The sequence below is a fragment of the Vitis riparia genome, chromosome 4 (genome assembly GCF_004353265.1).
Source record: "Vitis riparia cultivar Riparia Gloire de Montpellier isolate 1030 chromosome 4, EGFV_Vit.rip_1.0, whole genome shotgun sequence".
Taxonomy (NCBI): Eukaryota; Viridiplantae; Streptophyta; class Magnoliopsida; order Vitales; family Vitaceae; genus Vitis; species Vitis riparia.
The window spans coordinates 21,580,255-21,607,784 of NC_048434.1; the positions used below are offsets into that span (position 1 = coordinate 21,580,255).

The 27,530-nt window shown below is 34.4% G+C and overlaps 2 protein-coding genes and 1 pseudogene across 4 annotated transcripts; all 3 read left to right on the forward strand.

The window, feature by feature from the left end:
- Positions 1–7,699: 7,699 nt before the first annotated feature.
- On the forward strand, positions 7,700–24,899 carry LOC117913139 (protein DETOXIFICATION 45, chloroplastic-like). 3 transcript variants are annotated; one of them, XM_034828077.1, is made up of 14 exons: positions 7,700–8,370; positions 8,593–8,726; positions 9,552–9,695; positions 9,899–10,023; positions 10,272–10,407; positions 10,630–10,726; positions 10,805–10,905; positions 11,434–11,597; positions 12,374–12,445; positions 12,595–12,711; positions 12,788–12,883; positions 12,978–13,099; positions 23,749–23,863; positions 24,707–24,899. In XM_034828077.1, the coding sequence occupies exons 1-14, from the start codon at positions 8,060–8,062 to the stop codon at positions 24,707–24,709; spliced, it is 1,737 nt and encodes a 578-aa protein (XP_034683968.1). In that variant the 5' UTR covers positions 7,700–8,059; the 3' UTR covers positions 24,710–24,899. The 3 variants fall into 3 exon arrangements, with proteins under 3 accessions (XP_034683968.1, XP_034683967.1, XP_034683969.1); XM_034828078.1 differs by having other exon boundaries at positions 7,701–8,370; positions 23,749–23,806; XM_034828076.1 differs by lacking the exon at positions 24,707–24,899 and having other exon boundaries at positions 23,749–23,981.
- Positions 24,900–25,273: 374 nt separating this feature from the next.
- LOC117913140 lies at positions 25,274–26,742 on the forward strand (annotated as a pseudogene).
- Positions 26,743–26,994: 252 nt separating this feature from the next.
- Positions 26,995–27,460, forward strand: LOC117913141 (protein STRICTOSIDINE SYNTHASE-LIKE 5-like). Its single transcript, XM_034828079.1, has 2 exons — positions 26,995–27,063; positions 27,159–27,460. The coding sequence occupies exons 1-2, from the start codon at positions 27,007–27,009 to the stop codon at positions 27,435–27,437; spliced, it is 336 nt and encodes a 111-aa protein (XP_034683970.1). The 5' UTR covers positions 26,995–27,006; the 3' UTR covers positions 27,438–27,460.
- Positions 27,461–27,530: the final 70 nt, after the last annotated feature.

The following is a 27,530-nucleotide window of genomic DNA, read 5'->3' on the forward strand; positions in this document are numbered from 1 at the left end:
ACACAATAGCTACCTAATCTTTTCTTTAGTGTTGATTTTGAGGTAGACTTGTTCATTGAACCACATATTTCCTATAAAAAGTTGTTGAGATTATAGTAACAATGTATGACTAAAACTATACATGCATCTTATATTAGGGACAAGATTTGGTGTACTCGGGGAAAAAACCTCACCCCAAAGTATGGAGAAAAAAGTGTCTGCGAGAAGGATTCTCTTTTTTTGCATTCATGTATCAACAGAACATGGAAATCACCTACATAATGCCTCTTCATTAGTTAAAATGATAAATGGAAATATGAGGGTATTTTTTCTTATTTATCATAAACCTTACCGGAATATCAATGAAGCTCTCCCCTACTAAGCATTGAAATTGTTCCCGTGTCACGCCATGGCCACCATATGCACAAAGCATCTCACTATTAATCACATGAAACACAAGACATGAGTAATTTTTTTTTTTTTTTAGACAAATCCATAATCATAGTCTTTTAAGAACAATACTTGCTAAACTTGTGATTTGGGACTAACCTAGGATCTTTTAACTCGTCAAACACATAGTCAACAACATGTGTCTCTTCCTCCGTCAACCTTTTGTATTTTGATACACATAATTGTACAAAAGGTGACTTGCATGTAGCTGCTCATTGCCTATGACGACGTGATTTCATTTTTACTCTTCGTGGTCGTATTTCTTCTGAGGCTTGTGGTGCTACATCCGCATTGTTGTCCATGCACGATTGCACTAACACCAACATATTGTGTGGCCCAGGGTGAAAGGGATCCTCGTTTGCAAAGAACACACCCTCTTCTACGTTGGGTTTTTCTGATACCCCTTCATTTGTACATCCAAGGTCATCTTCAAAAGATCTTCTTTGACCACCAGAATGAACAGGTGAATGTTGTGGATTATTTGTATAAAATGGTGGACCACTTTTATTAACATGTTCATGACAATTCGACAATTAGCCTTCATCTATGCAATAGTGTGAAGAGGTGAAACGAGTCCTCAACACTTTCATGTCACGGTTGTATGATGCAATAAGACTATTAAGATGACTTTGTGCATCAGTGATTTGACGTTGTGTTGCCTCCATGCGAGCACAAATAACCTAAGTCAAACATAATGAAAGAACATTAAATGACATATTTAAACTAAGCCTTAATATAAGTTACTATTCATAGTCATTAGGTATGAAGGATTACATCAAAGTCTTCATTCTCATTTGGGTCAACTGCAGGAACCTTATTTTTTTCTGTTTCATCTTGCTCCGCCGATATGCTAACCAACTATCATTGCAAAACATGTAACTTGTCATCCCAATAATCTAATTACAATGGTAATCAACTATCTTAATATAACTAAAAGCTAATTATACCTCAACTTTGCTAAATCCTCCAAGCATTTCCAACTCCAACTTTATACATTGCTTGACCAAAAAATCATTCCATGCAACAATGTGAGGAATGGTAAGTTTCACATACATGGCTGGAAAATTAGATATTGAAAAGTAGAATATCTGTTGCATTATATAAAACATAATTAGTGATAACATCATGGCCAACATAGTGTATAACCATTATTAAATATCTAATACTTGAACATATACTTATAAATAAGACAAAAAGTTACATGTAGAAACATCAAACACCCTTTAATCCAAACACTTTCCTTTCTCCTATGTTCATGTATAGCTTGAATAAAAAATTCTAAGACACATTCTCCCCAATTTATGTTCCCAAGTAACTGCTCTCGAGGTGTATACCATAACGAGTGACTACCTTCCAAACGAGATGTGGGTGCCAATAAGGTTGCACAAGTGAAAATAAAAAAGACCAGCTTAAATTCCTCAATATCATTGATGTCAACCATCATTGACTCTATATCTTGTAAACTCGGCATTTGACTAGCTTTAACAGTTCCCTTGTCAACAATTAACTTTCTTTCACTATGTGGAATGCCCATCGTCATCCCAACATCATGACATGTCAAAGAGACCTTCTTACCCCCAAATAACTCAAGTTGGGAATAAGCAATGTTTGTGTTTTTTATCAACCAAAAACATAAATCTAAATTAACCTCCCTACAGCCTAATTGCAATAGCCCACCAAAACCAAGTTCTCTTATTACATCCTTCTTCACTTCTGAGAGCAAATGGATTCCAGAGAGAAATCTACGGCTAGAACAACAACACCATATGTTCATATTATCACTGCATTAAACAACCATAATTCATTAATAAATTAATCAAATATTAAAGACATGTGAACATGAATATAGTGTTCCTATATACACTCATCATAATTATTACACAAATATAACATATATTAACAAAGAAATGGGAAACATTTTGTTACATTATGTAAATGAAAATCATTGAGATCGGTTTCCCCCAGCCTCTCAATAATATGGTTATCAATAAGGGTGAAATTGTTATATATAGGGTCACCCACTATGATACCCACTGCCCAAAAAAAAAAAAAAAAAAACACAATGTGCATTTCAATGGGTCAGCCAATTAAACAAATGGTATGCCTCAAATTTACGTACTCATCTAACCAAATCAATATAGTTTAGGGAAAAGTGGGATTTGATTCACTAATAAGAAAATATATGGTAAAAAGAATCTCAAATATTTTAAATTAGTATTATTTTCATCTATTTGAAAATAATTTGAAATACATGCACTAAGTTATCCAATTATTCCAAAAAATGCCATTTTATTTGTCATGTTATTCAAATCAATTGACAACTAGATTCCTCCATATAAATGTTTCCTTTTTTTTATATAGATTTTTTTTATTATTTTATTATTTTATTCTTTAAGATTTTTTTTTCCTCTAGAAACAAACACCTTATAGGATTCTTATTTTAGTTTTCTAAAAGTTTAGGAAATATTGTCAAACAAATCATATTTAATCATAATTACCAATTCAAAAAGTAATAAGGTTGTTTATTAAATAATAAATAATAAACTTCGTAATATATAATTATTTTAATATTATAACAAATTTATTATTGAAAAACTCTTATAACAAATTTTATTCATTATTATATTAAACAATTAGTAATATTATATAATAAATACAAATTTATTATTGGTTTATTTATTATCAAGAATATGAATTTATTTTTAACTTATTAATACTATAATAAATTCTGTTTTTTTTTTCAAATTCTTACTTTATAATGTTTCTAGAGAAAAAAAAAATCCCAAATAATAAAATAATAAAGTAATAATAATAATAATAATAATAAAATATCTAAAAAGAATGGAAATATCTATATGAAGGATTCTAATTGTCAATGGATTAAGATGACATGACAAGTAAAGGGCTATTTTTGGGGATAATTAAATCACAAATTAAAAAGCGCATGCATTTTAAATTATTTTTAAATAGATGTAGATAATACTAATTTCAAATATTTGAGGTTCTTTTTTCTATATATTTTCATATTAGTGAATCAAATCTCACTTTTTCCTATAGTTTATAGTATTACAATTTAGAAATAATAGTTAAAAGTAAAAACTAATGAGTATTAATGTGGAAACCAAATCAATACAAAGATTCTTTTTATTCATTATTTAGTGTCTTGGATATAATTTCTTAAATTTATTATTAAAATTATAAAATACTAGGAAATTTTGTATAGCATTGAAAATGTTATATTATATATATATATATATATATATAGATAACAATTCATGTAAATTTTGATTTTTTTGTAAATTAAAATACAATGTTTTTTTATATTGATAAATAAAAGTCATATTGTTTTAAATGTTTAAAACAATGTTTGAAAAACAAAGTCCCTGAAATGGGAACAACTTAAAAGGTTAATTCTCAATTTAGACCAATGAACAAATTAATTTATATAAAATATTTTATTTGAGATTTAATTTCTACATTTGTATTAAAAATATGTGGTAACAAAATTTTATATTAACATTAATTTATTTAAATAATTAATATTATTAATAATTTATCTTATCAAATTAATTTTAATTTATAAGATATCACTGATAAAAACTGAAATTTTGATTTAACCAAAATAAAGATGGATAATTAATAATTAATAATTTTGATTTATAATATTGTTCTTATGATTTGTTTCCTTTTTATTTATCTCTACTAAATCTAAAAAACAAAACGGCCACCACTTCTCTCACTCGGGCATCAAGAAGCCTTTTTCTGAATTTGCTTTCCAGGCGAGCATCCGGAAAAATGCCCTATTTTCCTCTGCCACTCTCAATCCTCGCAGGTACTAATCTAATCATTTTATTATTATTTCTTTTCAACCCCCGTTTGCTTCCCTAGAAAATCCATTCCCCATTTGATTTTCGGGAAAATTCATCCTCGTTTGATTTCCGAGAAAATCCATGCAAAACTCCCAAGGAAAACAAAAAAAAAATGTTTTTATTTTTTTTGCTCCCTGTGTTTTCTGGATCTGTTCTAGGGGTATATTTGCTTTTGTGCCATTGGATTTAAATTTCACAAACCCTAAATCCACGATTTTTGAGCCAGGCTGAAAAACACAACCTTTGCCTGCAAATCATGTTCAAATTACCAAATAACATCGGTAAATTTCCAGGATTTTGTAGCTAGTGTGCGGGCTGGACTGGTAGGAAATATTGGGAAATTTTCAAAAAATGGGTAAAAATACCCATTAATACCAAAATCTCAACGATATTTTTAAAAATTTACCCAAATTTCTGTCAACCGATAATCGGTGACGAATATTGTGTCGAAGTCGACCAATAAGCGATCGCCAAAAAATTTCGACATTTCAATCTTTCGTCTCAAGTACTAAGCTGACAGTTACAGAAATGAGGGAGGAAGGCTAGATCCAATCTCAACAAGCAACGATAACAACCTAAATTAACTCATAAATCCATTACATTTGTACTTGGGAAAGCTCCTCTCAGCTCGGGACACCTCTCTCTGTTTTCACTGCAAGCTCCCCACGCGAATTGTGGTTGTGAAAAAAGGTGAAAAAATATGGGTTTTTGGAGTTAGGGTTTGGTTCAAGAGAGAAAAAGGGATTTGGGGTTTGGTTCAAGAGAGAATAAGGGATTTGGGGTTTGGTTCAAGAGAGAATAAGGGATTTGAGGGGTTTGGTTCAAAGAGAGAAGAAGAAATTTAGGGTTTTGGTTCAACACAGAAGAAAGGATTTCAGGTAAATCTCACTGTTATATTTTAGTAAATATTTTTTAAAAAATATTGCCACATGGAGTGTTTAGATGGTCGATGACATGTAAATGAGTCATGTCATTGGCTTAAGTGGAACATGACTTTTCTGAGCAATTGATTATGTTTAGGAATGACAACGGGGCGGGTTTGGGATGGGTCGCCCCGATCCCAACCCCGCCCCGTTTATTAAAAGCAATTCTCATCCCCGTCTCGTATAAAAAATTAAACGGGGGCGGGGCGTTCCCATACCCGCCCGGCCCCGTTTAGTTTTTTTTTTTTTTTTTTTTTTAATTTTTTTTTAAAATTACTTTTAAAATTTTTAATTACATTTAAATAAATATATTTATATAACTTATTTTATTTTATTTTTATTATTTATATATTAAAAATAGTAAAATAAAATTTTAAATTGAATTAATTTTAAATTTTAAATTAAATTAAAATTTAAAATTAATTTTATATGTAAATGAGATGGGGCGGGGCGGAATGGAGCAATATTCGAACCCGCCCCGAACCCACCCTGGGTTTAAAAAAAAAAAAAATCTCATACCCGTCCCAAACCCGTTTATTAAATTTAAACCCCGTCCCATTAAGGACGGGTACCTGAAAAAACCTGCCCTGTTGCCATCCTAAATATGTCAAAGTGCATGAGGGTATTTTTGGAAGGGCCTCAACATCACTATTACAATGTATGAAAGGTCAATTATTTTCCACAAAATCCACTAAATTTGAAAAGTAAAAAGTAAAGTTTCTAAAAGCCAAAATTTTGCCCATGGTTACATAAATTCCCTCTCAAAATATCCTCTAACCCACCACACCATGCCAATGCAGCAGTGTCTTTTGCTACATGTCTTTTGCAGACCACTCCATGCTCTCTGTCCCCACCACACCCTCCATCCCTCTCACTCAGAATATCCTTTAACCACCACACCATGCCAAGACAAGTGTCCTTTGCTACGTGTCTTTTGCAGCCCACTCCATGCTCTCTGTCCCCACCACACCCTCCATCCCTCTCACTCAGAATATCCTTTAACCACCACACCATGCCAAGACAAGTGTCCTTTGCTACGTGTCTTTTGCAGCCCACTCCATGCTCTCTGTCCCAACTACACTCCCACACCCACCCCGCACCACCCCCCACCCACTCCCTCCAACCCAGCTCACCCTCTCACTCAAGAATATCCTTTGTTTCCTAACCACCAGACCATGCCGAGGCAATAGTGTCCTCCTTGGACCATGCCAAGGCAATTGTGTCACCATTACGTGTCTCTTGTGTTCCCCAGTCTCTCTATGCTCCCACCAAAAAGGTGGCAAAAAAGCCTTTCAAAAAAGCCCAAAAACCCAAAAAAAAATAAAAAAGGACAACCAGGTTTCAATATTTAAAATAAAAAATTAGATCATACTTTAATATTTTTATTTAAAAATAAATAAAAATTTTCCTATATTTAATAATATTCATTATTAAAATATTTAAATTATATATATAAATATTTTATACATCAAATATTAATATTATTTTATTTTATAAATATTTGTTATTTTTTCCTTTTTAATCATAAATTTAATTTATAATAAAAAATTTATTTTACAAAATAAGTATATAAAAAATAAAAATAATTAATAAAATAAATAAATTTGTGGTATATGAGATATGCATATCTCATACTTCAGTAATAGAATAACTTATTATACTACCAATCTAATATGAAGTAAAATATATACATCTCATGTTATGTTATATTCTTACTATATATGGAGAAGTGACATTCTACCACTAATTTCCAAAAATAAAATAAAAAAGCTCATTTATAGTGTTAATGGTATTTTTTTTTTTGGGTATTTATCACAAGACATCACTAATCAAGTGATATATTATGTATAATTTTCTAAATTTTGTATTGGTATCTCTACTTTATATGTTCCATTCTTTTGTGGTCTTCTTATCTCGATCTCACGTAGAGATTTGTTTTCTTAGAGGTGTCAATATGCTAGTTTAGGGTTTGTTTGGTAATTTTTTTTTTAAATTAAAAATAATTTTTGAAAACGGTTTTTGAAAATTATCCTCTAATTTTTGTTGAATAAAAACCTATTTAAAAATGTAAAATATTTTTAAAAATAATTTTTATATCTAGTATTTTATTTTTAATTATTTTATATGTTTTTATAATTATATCTTAAAACAGTCTTTATAAATCGAATAAAAACAATTAAAAGATATTTTTTTAAAACACTTGTTTTAAAAATAAAAAGTAAAAAATGATTTTTGATTATCATATCATTTTTATTTTGAAGAATAAAAAACTGTTATAAAATATATACACCAAACAAACTCTCACTATTTTTCAAACAGAAAAACCTAAAAAAAAAATAAAAAGGTGACATTTAGTGAGAACAAATTTTCAAACCTATCTGCCCATACCTATATATTTAATGTGGGTTCTTACCCACATGACACCTATGAGGAGTGAGGACAAGAGCCCCACTGCTTGGTGTTTAAAGCGTGATGCAAACTTAAAAGTATAATTTCGAGCATTAAAAGGGGCCATCAGTTTGGTTTCTGAGAAAATGGAAGAAACTTCTTGAGTCTGTCATCTTCTACATTGTCGCTTCAGCTTCCGAACGATGACAAGCTGTCTTCAGTGTTGAGTAGAATTTAAGTTTTCTCGAATTCGTTAAAATTTTAAGATCATTGCGAGTTTCTTTGTTTTCTCCCGTTTCCTCAGTGTCCGTTTTCAGATTCTTCACCTGTTCTCTCCGCATTCCTCGAAGGCATTATGAAATCAAGCAATAGAAGGAGTTTTGAAAGGATACTTTAGAGATACGCCTAACTCTGGGTTTCTTGTTTGGTCTCGGATCTTACATCTGAATCATGACTGGTAACTTAATTCTGGCCAATATGACGGTGGCTCAAACTTATGGTTCACTCATTTGTGGAATTCCTGGAAAAAAATGTGAAACAAGAGCAATAAAGAATGACAGGGAAGTGTCTATAGAAACCTTCATTCAAGTTCGTCATTACCGGTATCTTACAGCTTGTGACGGAAGAGGGTTGAGATCCAAATATGGTGGTAAGAGTTGGAGGTTGACCTGTAATCAACATAGTCTGGATCATGGATTCTTCCGTTCTAACAAGGATGAGAGGTTGGCTTCTAAAAGAAGATGTTCAAGCGAGGGAATCTTGTAAGACTTTGCACTTAACACCATTGACTGTATATAGGAATTTGCTTTAGCAAAATTTCATGTGCTTTCTTGGCAATGAAACAAGACAGAGGAATTTATAATCCTTTCAAACTAATTTGATTTGGTATACTATCCTGAAAGATCTGGATTTCATGCAAAGTCTGAATATTATTTGTTTTATGATTCGTATTTCCTAGCTATTAACATTCTGAATTTTTCCAGGGAAGTCAGTGGGACTTCTACTAGTGAATCACGTCCTCTAATTGAGCTTATAAAGCTTTCTGTACCTGCAATTGCTGGACAAGCAATTGAGCCTCTAGCACAATTGATGGAAACAGCTTATATTGGAAGATTGGGTGAGATTTTCTTGCTTTCCTTTGTTTCAAATGCTAAGCAGTAAGATTGCTTTCTGATGCTTGTGGGTTTTATTAGGGCTGATTTTATAAATTTGAGTGGCATAAATTTTACACAAATTTTATACTTGAGAGGTCCGAGTGCTCTTTTATAAGTTTCTTCTTCCAGAGTTCCTATTTTCATGTCTTTGCTTGTTTCTTGTGATCGTCAAAGCATATAGGTCGTTCGAACTGAATGTGGTCATAATTGATTTTCATATGATTGGTCTGACTTCTATATTCAACTAACTTCCAGATTTTTTTAGGTATTGTAAATAGGGTCTTGACTTTAAAAGGGGAAAAAAAATCCTCTTTAAGTCCTTAGTGGCAGTTTCTGTTGTAGTCACATTGAAAGCTAGGTGGCATTTATTCAGGACGACAACTGGCTCAAGAAGTTTGGTAGGGTTATATTATTAGGGGCAATGGATAGTTTAACATATCTGAAGTTGTTAAAAATGGAGAGCCATTCCCTTGTATGATTTACAAGGTAGGTTTCCATGTGTTTGGTTTCCACAAGGTAACTATACATGCATCATGTACAGACTTTTGTTGGGATCTAACTCATGTTAATACTGTTTCCCTTGGCCGGTTGCCTTGTACTTCTGACAGAGGACTTTGATTCTGGGGTTTTAATAGTCATTTATTGCTAACTTATTCATTCTATTTTATCATTTTGCAAATCCTTGCATTAATTCTAGCTTCCTTCAAATAAAATTTTTTGTTGAATTTTTGTCCTACCCCCATTCACTGAATTTTTAGGTTTAAAATTCTCTTAATTTTACTGAATAGGTCCCTTGGAGTTGGCATCAGCGGGTGTTGCCATATCAATTTTCAACATTATATCCAAGGTATTCAACATTCCTCTCCTCAGTGTTGCAACTTCATTTGTGGCTGAAGATGTCTCGAGGAATGCAAGCAAGGAATCTACTTCAGGTGAAACCAAATAGATATGAGAGGGGTTTTCTTGAACTTTAATTTGGACATGACATACTGAGGGTAGGCATATTTTAAGGAGAAAAAAGAAGATAAAAGGCATGCATTTGCATTAAATTTTCCTTCTTGAGTTTGAGATTATTGGTATACAGATAAAGGTTGTCATAATGAAATTAACCATGGTATGCCCCTTGATGAAACAGAGGTAAAGAAACTACTGCCGTCGGTCTCTACAGCATTAGTTTTAGCGGTTGGAATTGGTGTTTTTGAGGCTGCAGCATTGTATTTGGGATCTGGACTCTTTCTCAACACAATGGGCATATCATCAGTAAGTAGTATTCATATATATTATATAAAATTTCAGTGAATCACCGCCATAATCTTGTCTATGTTTACTAATAAATTACATAATGCATAGTAACTTCCAAATTCTTCATCTTGCTGCCACTATAGATATATTGTCTTGATATGTTGTTTTTACAAATCACACCTTTCCATTTTAGTTATTTCCACATACATTGTTTCCTGTTAACTAGAGGATTGTTTCATAAAAGGCTACAACTCAATCTTTGACAGGAATCATCTATGCGCATTCCAGCAGAACATTTTCTTTCCCTTAGAGCAATTGGCACTCCTGCAGTTGTAGTTTCTATGGTCATTCAAGGCATCTTTCGTGGGTTCAAGGATACAAAGACCCCTGTTTTTTGTCTAGGCAAGAGGTTTACCCTCTCAGTTTATTACAAAGAAAGGCCTGTTAAGGTCATCTGATTAAGAATTATTTTCAGCACCTAGGTTAAAATACAAGCATCAATCACTACCTCCTACTTGCATACCTCCAAAACAATATTCCCCCCCTTTTTTTTTTATCATCATTACTTTTAGTTGTTCTTTCTACCCCTCTAATCTCACTGACATGTAGAAGTTTGATGTGCAGGAATTGGCAATTTATCAGCTATATTTTTCTTTCCTATACTTATATATTATTTTCGCTTGGGTGTAGCTGGTGCAGCCATTTCCACTGTTGCATCTCAGTACGTCCTTCAACTGTTTCACCTGTCTTCTGCTTTAAATTGTACTTAGCACTAACAGTGTCATTTCAAAATTTTCAGATACATTGTCACCTTTTTGATGATCTGGTATCTTAATAAGAGGACTGTGTTAAGGATTCCCAACCTGAAAAACTTGCATTTGGGTGGCTATTTGAGATCTGGTGAGTGTTTGTTTCTGGAATAACTGGTCTAGCTGAAATCTTGTGGCACTTCTTAAATCATATAAATAAATTGGTAAAATCCTTTTCTCTGTCTTTGCTGTGGTGATTAGATTGTTTCCAATTGTTGGATTAGCATTTAGGGCATCTTTCATTATCTATATGATGCTCTGTGGAATAACAAAGTAATTCCTCTAGTATTCCTATTCTATCTTTTGTTTAGTTGCCCTAATTTGGTATCTATAAAAGATATACCATAAGAAAATCAGGAAGTTAGATACACATAAAAAAATGACACATGTACAGTCAATCATTTTCAGATATTAGATTTTGTTTAAAGTTTCATGTTTGAATCTAAAATCATATGGTAAATAAGCACGGATTTTTAATGTGTAAATATCTATTTCTTGGAGCAACCTTCTCCTAGAGCCTGGGAAATTTTGTAGCAATGCAAAATGTTAATTTCCTTTCCTTTTTTATTTTATTTTTATTTTTTCTTTTTGTTTTTTCAATATAATTCCTTTGGTTTAGGTGGTTTTCTTCTTGGGAGAACTCTAGCTTCTGTTATGACCATAACTTTCAGCACATCAATGGCCGCTCGTCAAGGCCCATTAGCCATGGCTGCTCACCAGATATGCTTGCAAGTGTGGCTATCTGTATCTCTCCTTGCAGATGCCCTTGCTGGATCTGCTCAGGTAAACATTTTCCAATTTCAATTTTTTCCTTTGTGTCATCTTCAATACATTTTTCTTTAACCCCTCTACTTCTCATCTAATGTCTTAATGTCAATTACATGCTTGTAATCTACGATGATACTAATATGTTTGGGCAATCTCAAGGTTACTACATGCTGCTAGTAATCTAGCAATCTGTAAGAAAAAAGAAATAGTTGATGCTGTGCGCTTATATAGTTCACCTAGGGCAAATTTTGCATTTTAGAGAATGCTTGGTACTCGTCTTTTATTGAATGAAAAGAGAAACAATCTTGTAGTTTGGAACAACCCTTTAATTCTAACTTCTAATGAAATGATCTATGTAAGTCTGCCACCATTGTACCACATTCTAGGGTAAGCTGTATACCAGTACCTGTTCCCTTTCCACATACCACATGCATACCCCATGTAACATGAGATAATCTACAGCTCATCATGTAGTAAAAGTTCTATCTGTCTCTCTTTCATTGGCAAGGAGATGAAGGTGCTGTGCAATTTTAGATTAAGGGACTTTCACCTGTGGATGCAGTACGAATCTCAGAAGTCCTTACTGCCTAAATTAGTTTATGTTCAAGTTTAGTTCCATTGCTATGTATTTCATGCACCATGTATTTTGTCTAAAGTCAGCTTCAGGTCTTCTTGTTCATGTTATTGCATGCCACTTTACAGTAATTTTGTACTTTTTGTGGTGGAAATTGACTATTGACATGTTCACACAATTAGGTTTGTGTTCTCCTAAAATCTTTTATTATTTGCAGGCTCTTATTGCAAGTTCTTTTGCCAAAAAGGACTATAGCGCAGTTAAAGAAATGACTTATTCTGCTTTAAAGGTGACTTATTCTTGCACATCTCTCCATAATATCTGAGTTAAATTTCGTTTGGAATTTGATTTTTTGTTGTCATTTGTCATTTAAATATCTGGGCCTTTTGTTGTGTTGATTTATTTTGGTTTTTAGATTGTCACTTCATTTTCCTCCAGACAGGATTATTCACTGGCATTTCTCTAGCTGTCATTCTGGGTGTGTCTTTTGGTTCTCTGGCGACCTTATTTACTAAAGATGCAGAAGTACTAGATATTGTTAGATCTGGGTTACTGGTATGTATCAATATCTTTGTCCCTTGATATGTTCACTCATGTTTCTTTTATGAACTTCCATCTAAATCTGGTACAGTTTGTTAGTGCCAGTCAACCTGTCAATGCTCTTGCTTATGTCTTTGATGGTCTCCATTATGGCGTTTCAGACTTCTTATATGCAGCTGGCTCTATGGTAAGCAACCTTCTAAAGATGTCTTAACATTTAGATAAGATTTTGATTATCATACATATTAAAGCATTATGACATTTTTACAAATGATTTACAGATGGTGGTGGGAGCGATTTCTTCTGCATTTCTGTTTTATGCTACTTCTATCATTGGCCTCTCAGGAGTGTGGTTGGGTTTGACTCTTTTCATGGGCTTGCGCATTGTGGCTGGATATTTGAGGTAAACTTTGTTGCATTATGCCAAGTTCCTTTTTCTTGTCTATCCATTAGCAATGTTTACAATCTTAATCTATTTAGGCAACCATCTCTAATGATTTTTTCACTTTATGACAGCCTCCTCATATTTGATACAGTGACTAAAAGGTTTTTATTTTGGTTTGAATTTTAGTTGTTAGGTAATAATACATTGCTTAATTGGGCTAGGGTGTATATAGAGGAACACACTTTCTCTTTGATAGATTTTGTAGATTGGTTAGCTACCAAGTAAAGGTCAGGCTTGTTTGCCCTTTTGTCTTTTGCTCTTTTGTATCTTGGTATACTCCATGTATACTCTTTCTTTAGCCTCTTTGGCTTTTAATGAATTTTCCTTTACCTATAAAAAAAAAAGGTAATAATACATTGCTGCTCTTGCATGTGTGACAAAGAAGTGTCTAGTGGCTCTAGAGGTTCAATAACTTATTAGAATCCTCAAATACTTTAATTCTCAATAAAAAACCTGATCTCTCACTTCTAGATCTGCTGTTGAAAACATGATGTGAATTGGTTATTTCTTGTATTTTTCTTTGTATATGCAGCACGGTAGTGTATTGTAGTCTTCAATTAGTGGTAGTGCTTTTATATGTGATAGATCCTTAAATACTTAATTTTACAATAATGCTTCAGATGCCTAGCATCTAGGTACTTTGGACTATCAAGTTTTACTTTAAAGTTCTATAACGTGCAAAAATGGGATCCCTTTAGTTTTGATGAGTAATAATTGGTTGTGTCTATCAACACCAATGATGCCATATATCATGTTCAACAACTCCAAAAAGTTGTATCAATAAGCACATCTATAGGCTCAATCTCTATATTTTTTCCAATATATCTCAAATCTATTTCTGTCCTCAAAATTATTCCATTCGAGTAAAACATAGCACTTCCACTATAGAATTAGACATAATTGCCTTCACATAAACAAAAACAAAAGAATATCAATGAACAAAAACAATTCACTATATACATATGTATGCATGTATGTATGTACTAATAGGATTAAGGGGACTTAAATTTATTGTTACAAGTTCTATTTTCAAACTAGAAACAAAAAAAGTACTACCATTAAAATTATTCAATTTAAAAATATGAAAAATAAATCAATTATAAAGGGACAAGCACAACAAATAGATAAGAGGGCAACACTATTTCCACACTCCTTTCACATAAGATAAAAGTCATTGCGCTATCATCTTTTATGTATGAGTGATTCTAAGCTAATAATTATAAGACTCTTGTACTGGGTTTGGTGTTAAATAACAAAAATCACATTTATAGTTATATCCAAATTTAAAAAAAAAAAAAATTATCTAACATATCTTATTCGTTTTTTATTTTATTTATTTTAATAGACTTGGAATGTTTTAGTAATATTTGTTTAAGTTAAATTTTATTTTTATATATTTTATGTATATAAGAAGAGTCAAAATTTTTAATTTTATCAGTAATCTAATGTTTTGAAAACACTTATAATTTTTTTACCACAGTACTAATCATAAAATTAAAAAAGCTATCAATTCATAGTTCAATGATCATATCAGTAGTTGAGTTGCCGGATTGTGATAGTAACATGATATTATAAATAAATAATTTATATAATTTTAAAAGTAAAAATATTTATAATAAGTTAGGATTATATATAATCAATAAATAAAACTTAAAAGATTTCATTTTCATCTTTAGTATTACCATATTAAACTACAAATGTTTTTTACTTTATTAAATAAAAAAAATATAATCTTTAATTAGTAAAAAGATATATTATCTATCAAAAAAAAAAATGTAATTTTATGTGTCTATAAAGTTGTAAAGAATTTTATTATTTTAACTGTTTATTTACACAGAGATGTGTGCAAAGTTCTAAATAATAGATAGTTGATATATATTATTATAACCATAAATAAAATTTGGGATTAAAGTTAGAAACCAAATGAAAATTTGAAAGTGGGAGAAACATTAATATCTCAAGGAAAGCATCCATACATGCACAAGTGATGAAAGAGAAAAAGTAAGAGAGATGGAGGAGAGAAATAACGAAAGAGTGGGTGGGATTTGAGAAAATAATAAATGTTTGAATCTTGTGGTTTTCTTCTCTGGTAAGGTTGTGGCTGTACCACACTTACAAGCATTAGTTACCTCTTTTACATAGAAACCAATGCCTTGAACCGAGAACCGACCAAATAACCCACACTAGCCATAAAAACTCATAAAGTAAAAAAAATGAAACAAATTTAAGAAAAAATAACAATACAACTACTTAACACAACACCCATATTCAGATTGGAAATGAGCACAAAACTGGAAATAAACAAAACCCACAAACAAAAATCTCAAAAAACAAACAAAAATCAATGCACTGAACCAAGAACACATATAACACCCAACCAAATGATCAAACCCACACTAACCATCAAAACCCATAAAGCCAAAAAATCGAACAAATTGAAGAAAAGAAAAAAATTAATACAACTACTAAACCATGGCACACACGTTAAAAATCTGGAAATGAGCAAAACTCACAAAGCAAAATCTTCAAAAACAAATAAAAAATCGACAATGTGGTAAAATTACCCAACACAACAGAATTTCCAAATTGTTTGGTCTTTCTTAGGTTATGCTTCTGCTTTCTCTTGTTTTTCCTTTGTATATGTATAGTGGTTGGATGTTCAAAAAGAAATTGAGGAAAATAAGAAATGGAAAGGGAAGTGCCAATCTGGTTAGGGTTTATAAATAAATAGGGGAAAATAAGAAATACAAAGGAAAGTTGAGAAACTTGAAAACGGGAGAATGAAATGGAAAAGTTTGGAGCTAGCATGGCACTCACATGTTTAAACCCATAAATTGTCTTACAAAGATGACATGACATGATTTCGAGAGGGAGGATCAACAAATCTAGGTGGTTGTCACATGTATACCTCTTTGGTCAAATTCCCTTGCAAATAGTCATTTTGTACATAAAGTTAGCTAATCGATCATCATATGGTACAGTAAGAGTAAGAACAATCCAGATTGTGCTAGGTTTAACAAAAGGCTGAACATCTCAAAATAATTAAGACCCTCTCTGTTGAAATCCCTTAGCCACAAGTCAAGCTCTAAAAATGCAATTGAACCATCAACCTTTTTCTTTATTAGATAAACGCTGTGATAACTGGAAACATTTTAAGCTTTATAGAACCAAAGGCCATGTGCCATTTTTAATAAAAGCATTAAATTCAGTGGTCATTGCATCAAACCATTCAAGACTTTTCAAAGCTTGGCTATAGCAAGTAGGTTCAAGGGGATTTGTAACATCTATACTGGTTAAAAGAAGTAGAGGATGGGTGATAGTCTAGACTTTGTTCTTTTGTTTGCTAGTTTGAGTATGGATCACCATAAGATGAGTAGGAGCAGGATGTGAAATGGTAGAAAGAGATTCAAATGTAAGAGCAGATGTAGAGACTAGATAACGGTCACTTATATTTAGGTAAGGACTCAAGCCGGGTGCAAACATAAGGTCAAGTTCTGTTCATAAGGGAAGGAACATGTGGAAAGATGGCCTAAAGAATATAGAGAACAGCAAATTGTGGCCTTAAGGGAAGCAGATTCTCTGAAATGATTAATAACAACTGGAGGAAGAACAATGGTAGAAGAGAATGCTGAAGAGAAAGTACTTGGGTGACATTAGAATGCAAGAAAGGAAATAAATTCGCATCATATGTGACATGTTCATTGATGTAGACATTACCCATATAACCGATAAAAATGCATTGATAGATTTTAATTCAAGTTTGTTATTATTGTAAAGTCATAGAAATGGCTGTTGAAATAGGGTGTAGGGTGGGACAGTTGCCTGCTGTATACTTGGGGCTGCCTCTAGGGGCGTCTAATAAGGCCATTTCCGTGTGGGATGGGGTGGAGGAGAAGGTGAGGAGGAGACTTGCCCTTTGGAAACGCCAATATATATCCAAAGGAGGGAGAATCACTCTTATAAAGAGTACGTTGGCCAGCATTCCCTTGTATCAAATGTCGTTGTTCCATATGCCAAAATTAGTGGCAAGGAGACTTGAAAAGCTACAAAGAGATTTTTTGTGGGGAGGGGTCAATGGGGGGAAAAAAGCACACTTAGTCAAGTGAGAGGTGGTGTGCGCGGATAAAGAAAAGGGAGGGTTGGGATTAAGGAAGCTTGATTGTTTGAACAAAGCTCTTCTAGGCAAATGGATTTGGAGGTTTGCGCATGCTAAGGAGGATCTTTGGAAGAAGGTGCTTGAGGCAAAGTATGGGCAAGAGGAATTTGGATGGAGGACAAGGAAGGCAAATGGGGTGTTTGGAGTAGGAGTTTGGAAGGAGATTTTGAAGGAGTCCGCTTGGTGTTGGGAAAATATGGTGTTCAAGGTGGGAAAAGGCAATAAAATCAGATTTTGGACAGATCTTTAGTGTGGGAATAATGTGCTGTCCCAAAGTTTCCCGAACCTCTTTTCCATGGCTGCCCAAAGGAATGTCACAGTGGAGGAAACATGGGATCAGAATTTTGGTCAAGGAGGGTGGAATTTAAGGTTTTTAAGGGCCTTTAATGACTGGGAGTTGGATATGGTGGGCAATTTGTTGGTTGAGTTGAGGGAGTATAGAGTAACTTTGGAGGAAGACTCAGTGATTTGGAAGGAAGGAGGTGACGGGCTGTTTAAAGTCAAGAAAGCGTACAGTGTGTTGGCAAGCCCTATTGTCGCTGAGTTCCCTTATAGCAATGTTTGGGTGGACAGAGTTCCAACCAAAATTGCTTTTTTTTGCATGGGAAGCCGCATGGGGGAAGGTCCTCACTCTTGATAGGCTTCAGAGAAGAGGGTGACAATTTCCTAACCGTTGTTTCTTGTGTGGGTGTGAAGAGGAAACAATTAATCATATTTTAATTCATTGTACAGTGGTAAGAGGGTTGTGGGATATCATTCTTGTGTTGTGTGGTGTTCAGTGGGTCTTTCCAGAATCTGTAAAGGAGGTTCTATGTAGCTGGAAGGGCTCTTTTGTGGGGAAAAAAAGGAAAAAATTGTGGAAGTCCATTCCGCTGTACATTTTTTGGACAATTTGGAATGATAGGAATAGGCTAGCTTTTAGGGGGGGGGTGGTTAGCAGTTCAGAAGTTAAAAACTTCGTTTGTGTGTGATATTTGGGGTTAGGCTAAAGTGTACATTGGTATGGAGTCGAACTCCTTAATAGGTTTCTTGTAGTGGTTAGCCTCCAATTAGGGGTTGGGGTGTTTTGTTTTTTGGTTGGGAGGCCATAGTCGCCTCGTATACTCCCTGTATGCTTTGCGGCTTTTTAGCCTTCTGTTATTATATGTGCTTACTTGTAAAAAAAAAATCAATATTAAGAATTTCTATAGGAGAAGATGTTTGGAAATTAGATGCTCTAAAAACTAAGCACTCACTTTAACATTGCTGACATGAGGAACAACTGGCATGGCTACAGTTCTAGAAAGTGGGAGTGGGCTGTGAGACATGAGGAAGTACAACAGACATTGGGGAGGATAAAAGTCCATTGTGCCAGAGATTGAAGACACATGTTCCCCAACGAATGAAAATGTAAGGCAATGATTTAGATAAGGACATAAGTAATGAAGACTGAATATGGGCACTGGAGACTGGAAGTCGATGGAGACCATTGTTAATTATGCTGCAGAAAAGCATCTCCCTGTAATTCAGTCCTTGCAAAAGAGCCAAACCCAAATATATGAAATTCAAAAGTATAATTATTATCCTTAATGAATTTTTGGACAGAAAGAAGATTTAAGCTGTATCCGTGGAACACAAAGAATATTGTGCAACAAAAATCATGAGAATAAGTAGATAAGGTAGTGTAAATATTATGAGTTATAGAAAAACCTAGACTGTTACCTGCAACAACTTGATTCGGACTTGAATAATCTGAATGAGTAGATAAGTTGGCCAAATCTGATGTCACATGGTTGATGGCACCTCTGTCAATATACCATGAATGGTCAATAAGATTGGGACCAGAATTGTGGGTAACTATGTCCATGAAATGAGTAGTTATGGTGATAATAACAATCAAGTGCAGAATGCCCAGGAAGATCACAGATTTGGCACATGGTTTCTGATTTAGAAGGTACCCCATAATTAGTTGATTGAGGTGGACTAGCTTTATAACAGAAAGTTGGATAAGTTCTGTCCATACCCTTGACCTTGCCCACGAAATGTGATATCCCACATTGATTAGGGAAAAAAGTTTTTGACACTATATATGTAGTGTACTCCTCTTAATCATGTAGATATATTTTGAAGTCATGAGGGTGCATCGGCCTAAAGCAAACAATATCTACATTGGAGGGAGTAGGCCATTAACGAATTATATTAGAGCCAATCCTTGGACTTGGTGTGGAACTTTGTTTGGTCCCTTAAGGAATGTTTATTTGTTTGACTCACAATCTTGTAGGACATCACAAGGGCATTGTGTCTTCATGGGGGGATTTTGATATCCCATATTGGTTAGACGAAAAAGTCTTTGACACTATATATATAGTGGACTCCTTTTAACCATGTAAATGCGTTTTAAAGCTGTGAGAGCTCATTGACCTAGAACATATAATATCTACATCATCTCTTAACCATGTAGATGCATTTTAAAGATATTAGGGCTCATTGGCTCAGAAGGGACAATATCTACATTAGAGGGATTGGGCCATTAATTGAAAATTACTATGTTTGTGTTTTTAGGAGGCACATCCTTTAGTTGAAACAAATGCAATAGTAGAAGAATTTGATGACAAATATCCTGAAGTGTGTTCAATATTAATTTCTTGTCTAATAAGTAATCCATATATATAACTCAACAAATGCTAACTGGAACAGATCATATATTGATAAAGGTCTTGAAAGAATCATAGTCACACCCAGGACCATTGAGGATCACGAGTACTAAATCATCTCTTTTCTACAGGAGAGCTAACTATTGTAAAGTTATTTGAAATGGTTTTTTATGTGTTGTAGATAATCAAAAATTGAAAGAGACTTAAGTGGTGTTTGTTTTTTGGCTTTTTGCTGAAAGCAATTTGTTTTCAGAATTTAGGTTGTTTGTTTTTTTATTTTTTCATGACTTATTATAAACTTTTTACTAAATAGAAAAAGCTAAAAATATGTAGCTTTTTCCAAATAGAAAAAATAACATATTAGTTTTTTTTACTTTTTAATACTTAACAGAAATAAAATACTATAAAAACAAACAACCTAATATTTAATACTATTAAGCATTAAAATTCTATTTAGAATTAAGTAAAAAAACAAACACCACCTTAGTGACACACCCCTGAAAATCATTCTAAATTATTCTCTGAGTGTGTGGTGTTAAGAACCCTTTCTTACCCATCCTTCCCCTTTAAGCCTTATAAAAGCAGCGTAAACAGGCCAAAGCAACAATTACGGGAATGCTTCCCAACTTGTGTTATTCCAATCAACTACAAGATACAAAACTTTTCAAAGTGTCTCAACACTTTACAAGAGTCAGAGATTACAATGCTTTACCCCCTAAGCATTCAATAACATTCTCATACGTTGTCTCTGAGACGTAGGGAGGTTTTTATAACACCTAGCCTACAGTTTTCTTTCAAATTTCAAACCAGAGGAGCCTGCTGGTGGTTATATAACCACCCATAACCACCCAACTGGAGACACCCCCTCTGAACCGTGGTGCCCCTTCACACCAACCACTAGCTTCTCATCTATCTGCCAGTTCCTTGTTGCTGAGTCTAGCTCTTGCCTTCTTTAGGTGCTGCCCTGATCATCCTCCCAGCTGCCCCAACTAGTTGGCCACTGCTGCTTTAAGCTACTTCTCACAGGTCAACTGCTTAATGGATCCCCCTAACAAGATGCCCCCTCCCCACAAGGTACTTCCTATGAATGGGTGCCCACCAAGGTTTCTCTAATCAAAACCTTTGAACCAGCATTGAGGATCCCCCAGTTGATCAAGTGTATCTAACGCATCAACATGTCTTCATCACACTGATGTTCGAGCCCGTGCCATGTCAAGGTGCCCATGGCCCAAGGCATGTGTCAAGCTCCCTCTGTTAGTCAAGGTTCACCATTGCCTTGCACATGTCATGCACCACTAATCTTGCCCTCTGCCTTAGAGCTTCCTGGCTAGCCACTGATGGCATTGCGCCCATGGTTGTTCCATCCTCGTGCACAGGGCATTGCGCCCTTGTGCCATGCATAGGCATCATGAGTTTAAGTCACTTGCATGTCTAATGCCATGGCATTGCGCCCATGGCTTCTCCAACTGGCTCAGTGCACAAGTCTTTAGGCGTCCTCGTGCCAGCGCGGGAAGAAGGTAGGCCGCACCTGGCCCCGTTTCGTTGCGGCCACAGGGTGTACACCACACATGTCGTGGAGCCCATGTGTGTGCGCTATAGTGTCATCCATGCGTCCTAGGCATGCCCAAGGTCGTGCCATGGTGCCTCCTTGGTGCGGTCAAGGCTTATCCTTGGTAACCCCTTGAGTCACCTACCCTCCTCTTAAAGAGCATTACGGGTTGTTCTCAAGATGTCCTCCATCTACGCATCACCATCGTCCCAAGTGTGCAGGACGTACACTGAGTGTGTGCGCGGGTGCAGGGCTGATGCGCATGCGGATGTGTGGACATGTGGTTGGTACACGCACAGTGCTTGTCCGATGCACACTTGGTGAGCATGCGGCCTGTGCTTGGTGCACGCTTGGTGTGCATGCGGCCTACGCCTAGTGCATGTTTGGTGCGCGTGAGGCCTGCGCCTGGTGCGCATCTGATGCGTGTGTGGCCTACAAGCGGCTTAAGCAAGTCTCCTCATTTCTCTTCCTAGGGCTTGAACCACCAAAACTCTAGGCTTTCCTTGCTTCCCTCCTAGGATCCTCATGGGTGCAAGGCCTACCCATGAGGCCCTTTTACTTCATCATTGGGTCAAGGGGCTGACACTTAGCTTATTGCAATTGTTACTTGAGTTGCATTACATGAACTTTGCCGTGAGAAGAACATTTCTTTTCAATGGAAAGCCACTCTTCTCCGAAATGTGGTAAGACCCAAAACTTGCAGCAGTACCTATTCACTCCTTGTAGAAAAAGGCCGACTCAACAAAATTGATCATGTCTTTGCTGTGTAGCATGCTTCAGATTGAGAGAGGCTATAGACTTCATTTGAGCATCTAGAAGAAACTGATTTGAGCAAGCATTGCTCCCAGCAACAAAACCTATCAAATCGTTACTATGAAGGTTTAGTAAAGATTGGGTTTTTCCACAATAAATAATTTGGGTGATCAAGTTTGACAGAAACTAAATGCATGCAAGAGCAAGTGTTTGCATAGTGACTATTAGATAGGGGCGCTAAGGAAAATTTTGGCAACTATGAGCCATGAGCTCTAGGGCTTTATTCCATAAACATGCAAATAACACAAAATTCAAAATAAAGCAATAACACACTTCTCATTAAAATTATGAGCATATATAGTTTCGAAGTATAAAGACAGCAAATATGGAATGATCTTCAATAAGGAATGGAGGAAAGATTCTAGTGGTGACAATTAAAAATCTACAAGCAGAGAATTTGTCTGCCGTCCTCCTGTATTATGTGTAATTTCCTCCTTATTGAGAACTGTCAATCTCAAGAATGTCACCAAGATTATTGCCACAGCTTGCTTTACTACAAGGAGTTCTCATGGTGCAAGAGGGAGGTGTGGTGCAAAGTAAAGATTTGGAACATCAAGCATTTGGATCTAGGATTGAAGACATTTGATATTCCTTTATTTAAAACTTAAAACTTTAGTTGACGTGGTTCAGACAAATTTCTAGGTAGAGTTCACTGAATGACTGCAAGGAGTTTTGTGCACCGATGAGACATGTGCAAAGATGATACATGTACGATGGAGCTGTGTTTCAGAAGAGAGAAAATTGACCTCTCACAGAATCTTAACCAAGGTCGACAGTGTTGGCCTCAAATTTTTATTTAATACATATTCAAAATATTTTTACTTCTAAAACTAGGTTTGTGTAAGATAAAGAAAATTTTTAAAAATATTTCTACTAATATTCTTGGTATGAGGGGAAAATAAGTTATAATTAAGGTAAACATTCAAAGTCTATACTCGATATATAGGGATATAAGGAAGAGTATGTAACGTCCTATGAAGAGGACTCCGGTTAAGGTTGTAAATCCTAGGAAGAGGAAACATATGATTGTTTTAGGACTCAAGATTTGTGTCTATTTTAAAATTCATTAATGATAAAATAGATCTGTTTTTTATCTCTATGGATGCAGATATTGTCTACTTTTACGTGTGAATAATTTTATCTTTATTCTTCTCTTTCAACAGTGGTGGAAAGCTTCCACTGCACTACTGTTCTATATTTCACTTCCCAAAATCATGACTAAATGTTCAAGTTGATTTCAATTCCCTAGCTCATGACACATATAAGACTCATTGAACATAGAGAACGATTGATTTCTTGGTTTGTAGGGCACAGATTTTGTTTTTGTTTCTCATTTCTTTTTCCCTAAGTTTCAGTGTTTAGGTTGCCTTGGTATTCTTATCCTTATCCAGTGATAGTGATAGCAATCTGAGTTTTCCTGTTTGTTCTCACTGCACCTATGTCTTGTTCTTTTCAGATTATTGTCTAAAAATGGTCCATGGTGGTTCTTGCATGCTGATATCTGGAAAACAGAGGTTAGTAGACATAACACATACCTTGAGATGAGTAATGCTGATATCTGGAAAACAGAGGCTACCCGATCTTAGGATGTAGAAACCTTTCTGACCTCTATTCAAAAGACATGCAATTTAAATAATAAAGCACACAACATTTCAAGATAATAATAAAAAGGAAAAATAAATCTATTTCATTTTTCAATAAAATAAAATAATTTGACAATTTTTCTTTAAAATTATTTTTGAAATGTATAATAAAATATTAATTCCAGTTAAAGTTAGATCTCAAGTTGTTGAATCATTTATCTGAATTTAACCTTAATTAAATTTGGATTGAGAAAACTGTCTTAAGAATTTCAATATTAAAAATGATTGTTCAACTCCTATCACAAATATTAGATTTAGTTACTTTTGATTGGATTGTGTCAATCAACTAGAGTTACTCTCTAGTGTTTGTTTTTTTGGTTTTTTGCTTAAAGTAATTTGTTTTCAGAATTTAGTTTATTTGTTTTATTACTTTTTCATGACCTATTATAAACTTTTTACTGAATAGAAAAAACCAAAATATATAGTTTTTCTAAATAGAAAAAATAACATATTGATTTTTTTTATTTTTTAATACTTAATTAAAATAAAATACTACAACAACAAACAACCTAATATTTAACACTATTAAAAATTAAGGTTATATTTAAAATTAAGTAAAAAACAAACCCCACCTAAACTAATCAACTAAGTTGCCCCTCCAAGAGGAGGTGATCAACCGTGCTGACATTGAGATGTAGATTTGTTTCTTCGTTTGTTTGTTTTCTCTAGAGCATTTCTTTTTATCTATATTGCCAAGTGTCCATCCATATACGGTTGCTGTTCTCATCTTTACTTCGATTTTTCCTGTCCTTATTTTGCGATTTCAAATAGTAACCACCAGGATATCGTTGTGGGACTTGACCTGTGTATGAGCCAATAAGGAGGCACTTTTGTCTGGTTAAATCTACCCCAATTTAGTCTTCGTCTGATACGCATGTATAAGTACAGAGATAATATTGTATAAACACAAAGCGACATTTTCTTTATACAATTCGTTTGTCTCTCTCTTGTCCCATCATTTCAAGTTTAGTTTTATTTTAATATGAGATGGTATATATTATTAGAGAAACGCCCCAAATCAGATCCAGATATAATGATAAAGCAGCACGTGGATTGGAATTTTTCCAACCCCTTTTCATTTACACGACTGATAAAGTGACAAGAGGATCCACATAGTTTGAGCCTATGCTTGGTTTCAGAAAGTACCAAAATTTTAAAATATATATATATATATATTAAAAAAAATTATCTTCTTATCTATTATATAAAAAATATATATATATAGTTAAAAATTAATATATTTTTAAATTATTTAGTTTTTATATTAAAAATTAAAATAAATTTAAAATAACATATAAAAATAATTTATTAATTTTTATTTTTATTTTATTCCTCTTTATTTTTTATTCGTGTTTTCTCTCAAATTTTGAGGGCTCCAAACATAACCTGATAAATAACAAAGATATTATATCGTGGCTATTAAGACAAGCAAGTTGCCAACCCGCTTCTTTAATTGCCCAAATTGGTGAGTGGCCCTGTTTTTGCCCCTTCGTCTGTGGAGACTCACCGAGTCACCGATGGCTGAGTCAAAACCTTCCGATACTAGCACGACTAGGAGGAGCTCATCATGGTCCTTTGGTCTTCTCGTCTTGATTCTTACTCCCGTTGCAGCGGCCATCTTTCTCTACCAACTCGACTCCTTTGATCCAGCTTCTCTGCCCACTCACGAGTTTTCGCAGGAACCCATGCCTGTGCCGAAGCTCAACCTTCGTATGCTGCAAGGTTCTGAGATGATTGGGCAGGAGAATCTGTTGGGCCCAGAGGACATTGCCTATGACACCAACTCACACCTAATCTACACAGGCTGTGCTGATGGCTGGGTCAAGCGAGTCACCTTGAACGAGTCGCCTGCCAACTCGGTCGTCCATAACTGGGCCTTCACCGGTGGAAGACCTCTCGGCGTCGCTCTCGGTCGAGCTGGCGAAGTTCTCGTCGCCGATGCCGAAAAGGTCAAAATGGGTTTCTCTGCCACACTTACTTTTCTATAGGTTTTTTGTCTTTTTCCTACATTTGAAGGAAAAGAGACAAGATAATTATCATTTAAAAACCAAAAAGAATAATAATAAATTAATAAGTGGTATTTTTATTGAAAAATAAGTGACATGATATACTCCAATAATGGCGGTCCAAACGCCCCCTTAATTAATTAATCACAATCAGAGCTGGTGAAATAGACGAATATGAGCTCATGGGTTGCTGTCGATATGTGGATGGTTTAAGACGGCAAGCAACCAATCCCATTGGCAACTACTAACTCCAACTCACTCTATTGACTTTGTCGTCGTCAGGGTTCTTTTCTGATTTTGACAACAACGCATTATGGACACTAGGAAAAAACAAAATAAAAATAGAAAGAACCATTATTTTTCTCAAGTTTATCATCAGCCCTATGATCTATCGACCTGAATCAAAAGTTCAAAGAATTTTCCTATGTGGCAGGGTCTATTGGAGATAAGTGGAGATGGTGTGGTGAAACTATTGACCGATGAGGCTGAAGGCCTAAAATTCAAACAAACGAACGTTGTAGATCGATGTAGCTGTTGATGGTATGATTTATTTTACGGATGCTTCCTATAAATACGGGTTGATAGAGTTCATATGGGAGATATTGGAGGGTAGGCCCCATGGTAGACTACTGAGCTTTGATCCATCGACTCAAGAGACTATAGTGCTTTTACGTGATCTTTACCTTGCTAATGGTTTTGTCGTCTCACCTGATCAGACTTCTGTGGTCTTCTGCAAACTCTCATGCATGTTTCTCACTCACACGTGCTAACATTAATTGAGGCTTTGATGTGCAAAAGAAAATGGATAAAATTAATAATCACTTCTAAAATTACCATACTTGAATTAGAGCACGTTTAATAGTGATTCTAGGAAACATTTATAATATTTTTAATATTTAAAAAATTTTATCATTAAATTGTTAAAAATGTTATAAACGTTTTTAAAATCACTCCTAAACGCACTCTTATCTATGATAATATAATTATAGGAAAAGGTTTACAAAATATTATATACAAGGCAAGAGAAAGGGATCCGTGGAAAAGTTTATTGATAATTTGTCTGGCATGCCTGACAACATCTTATATAACGAGGAAGGTCATTATTGGATTGCATTAGCCACGGTAATTCAATTTTCTCCTTAGTCTACATCTCCCAATAGGTCATTCCTATTGTATGCTAACTATGATACCTTCAAAATTATTGGCCCACTTGATAGGGGACTAAAGGTCTTTGGGACTTGGCACTCAAGTATCCTTCAATTCGAAAAGTTATGGCAATCTTGGAGAGGTACATTGGAAGGCCACATATCGAGAAAAATGGTGGGATTTTGGCAGTTGATTTAGAAGGAAAACCGATTGCCCATTATTTTGATCCTGAATTGTCAATGGTGTCGAGTGGGATCAAGGTTGGCAAGTATTTATATTGTGGTTCCTTTGTCAAACCCTACATTATTCGCCTTGATCTTGATCAACATGCTGCCCGTACCATCACGTAAGCAGGCAAACCTAGTTAAAAAGCTTTAAATTAAATGAAGATGAGATGCAGTTGATAGAAGATACCATTTATATGTTGGTTACAAGGGGGAAAG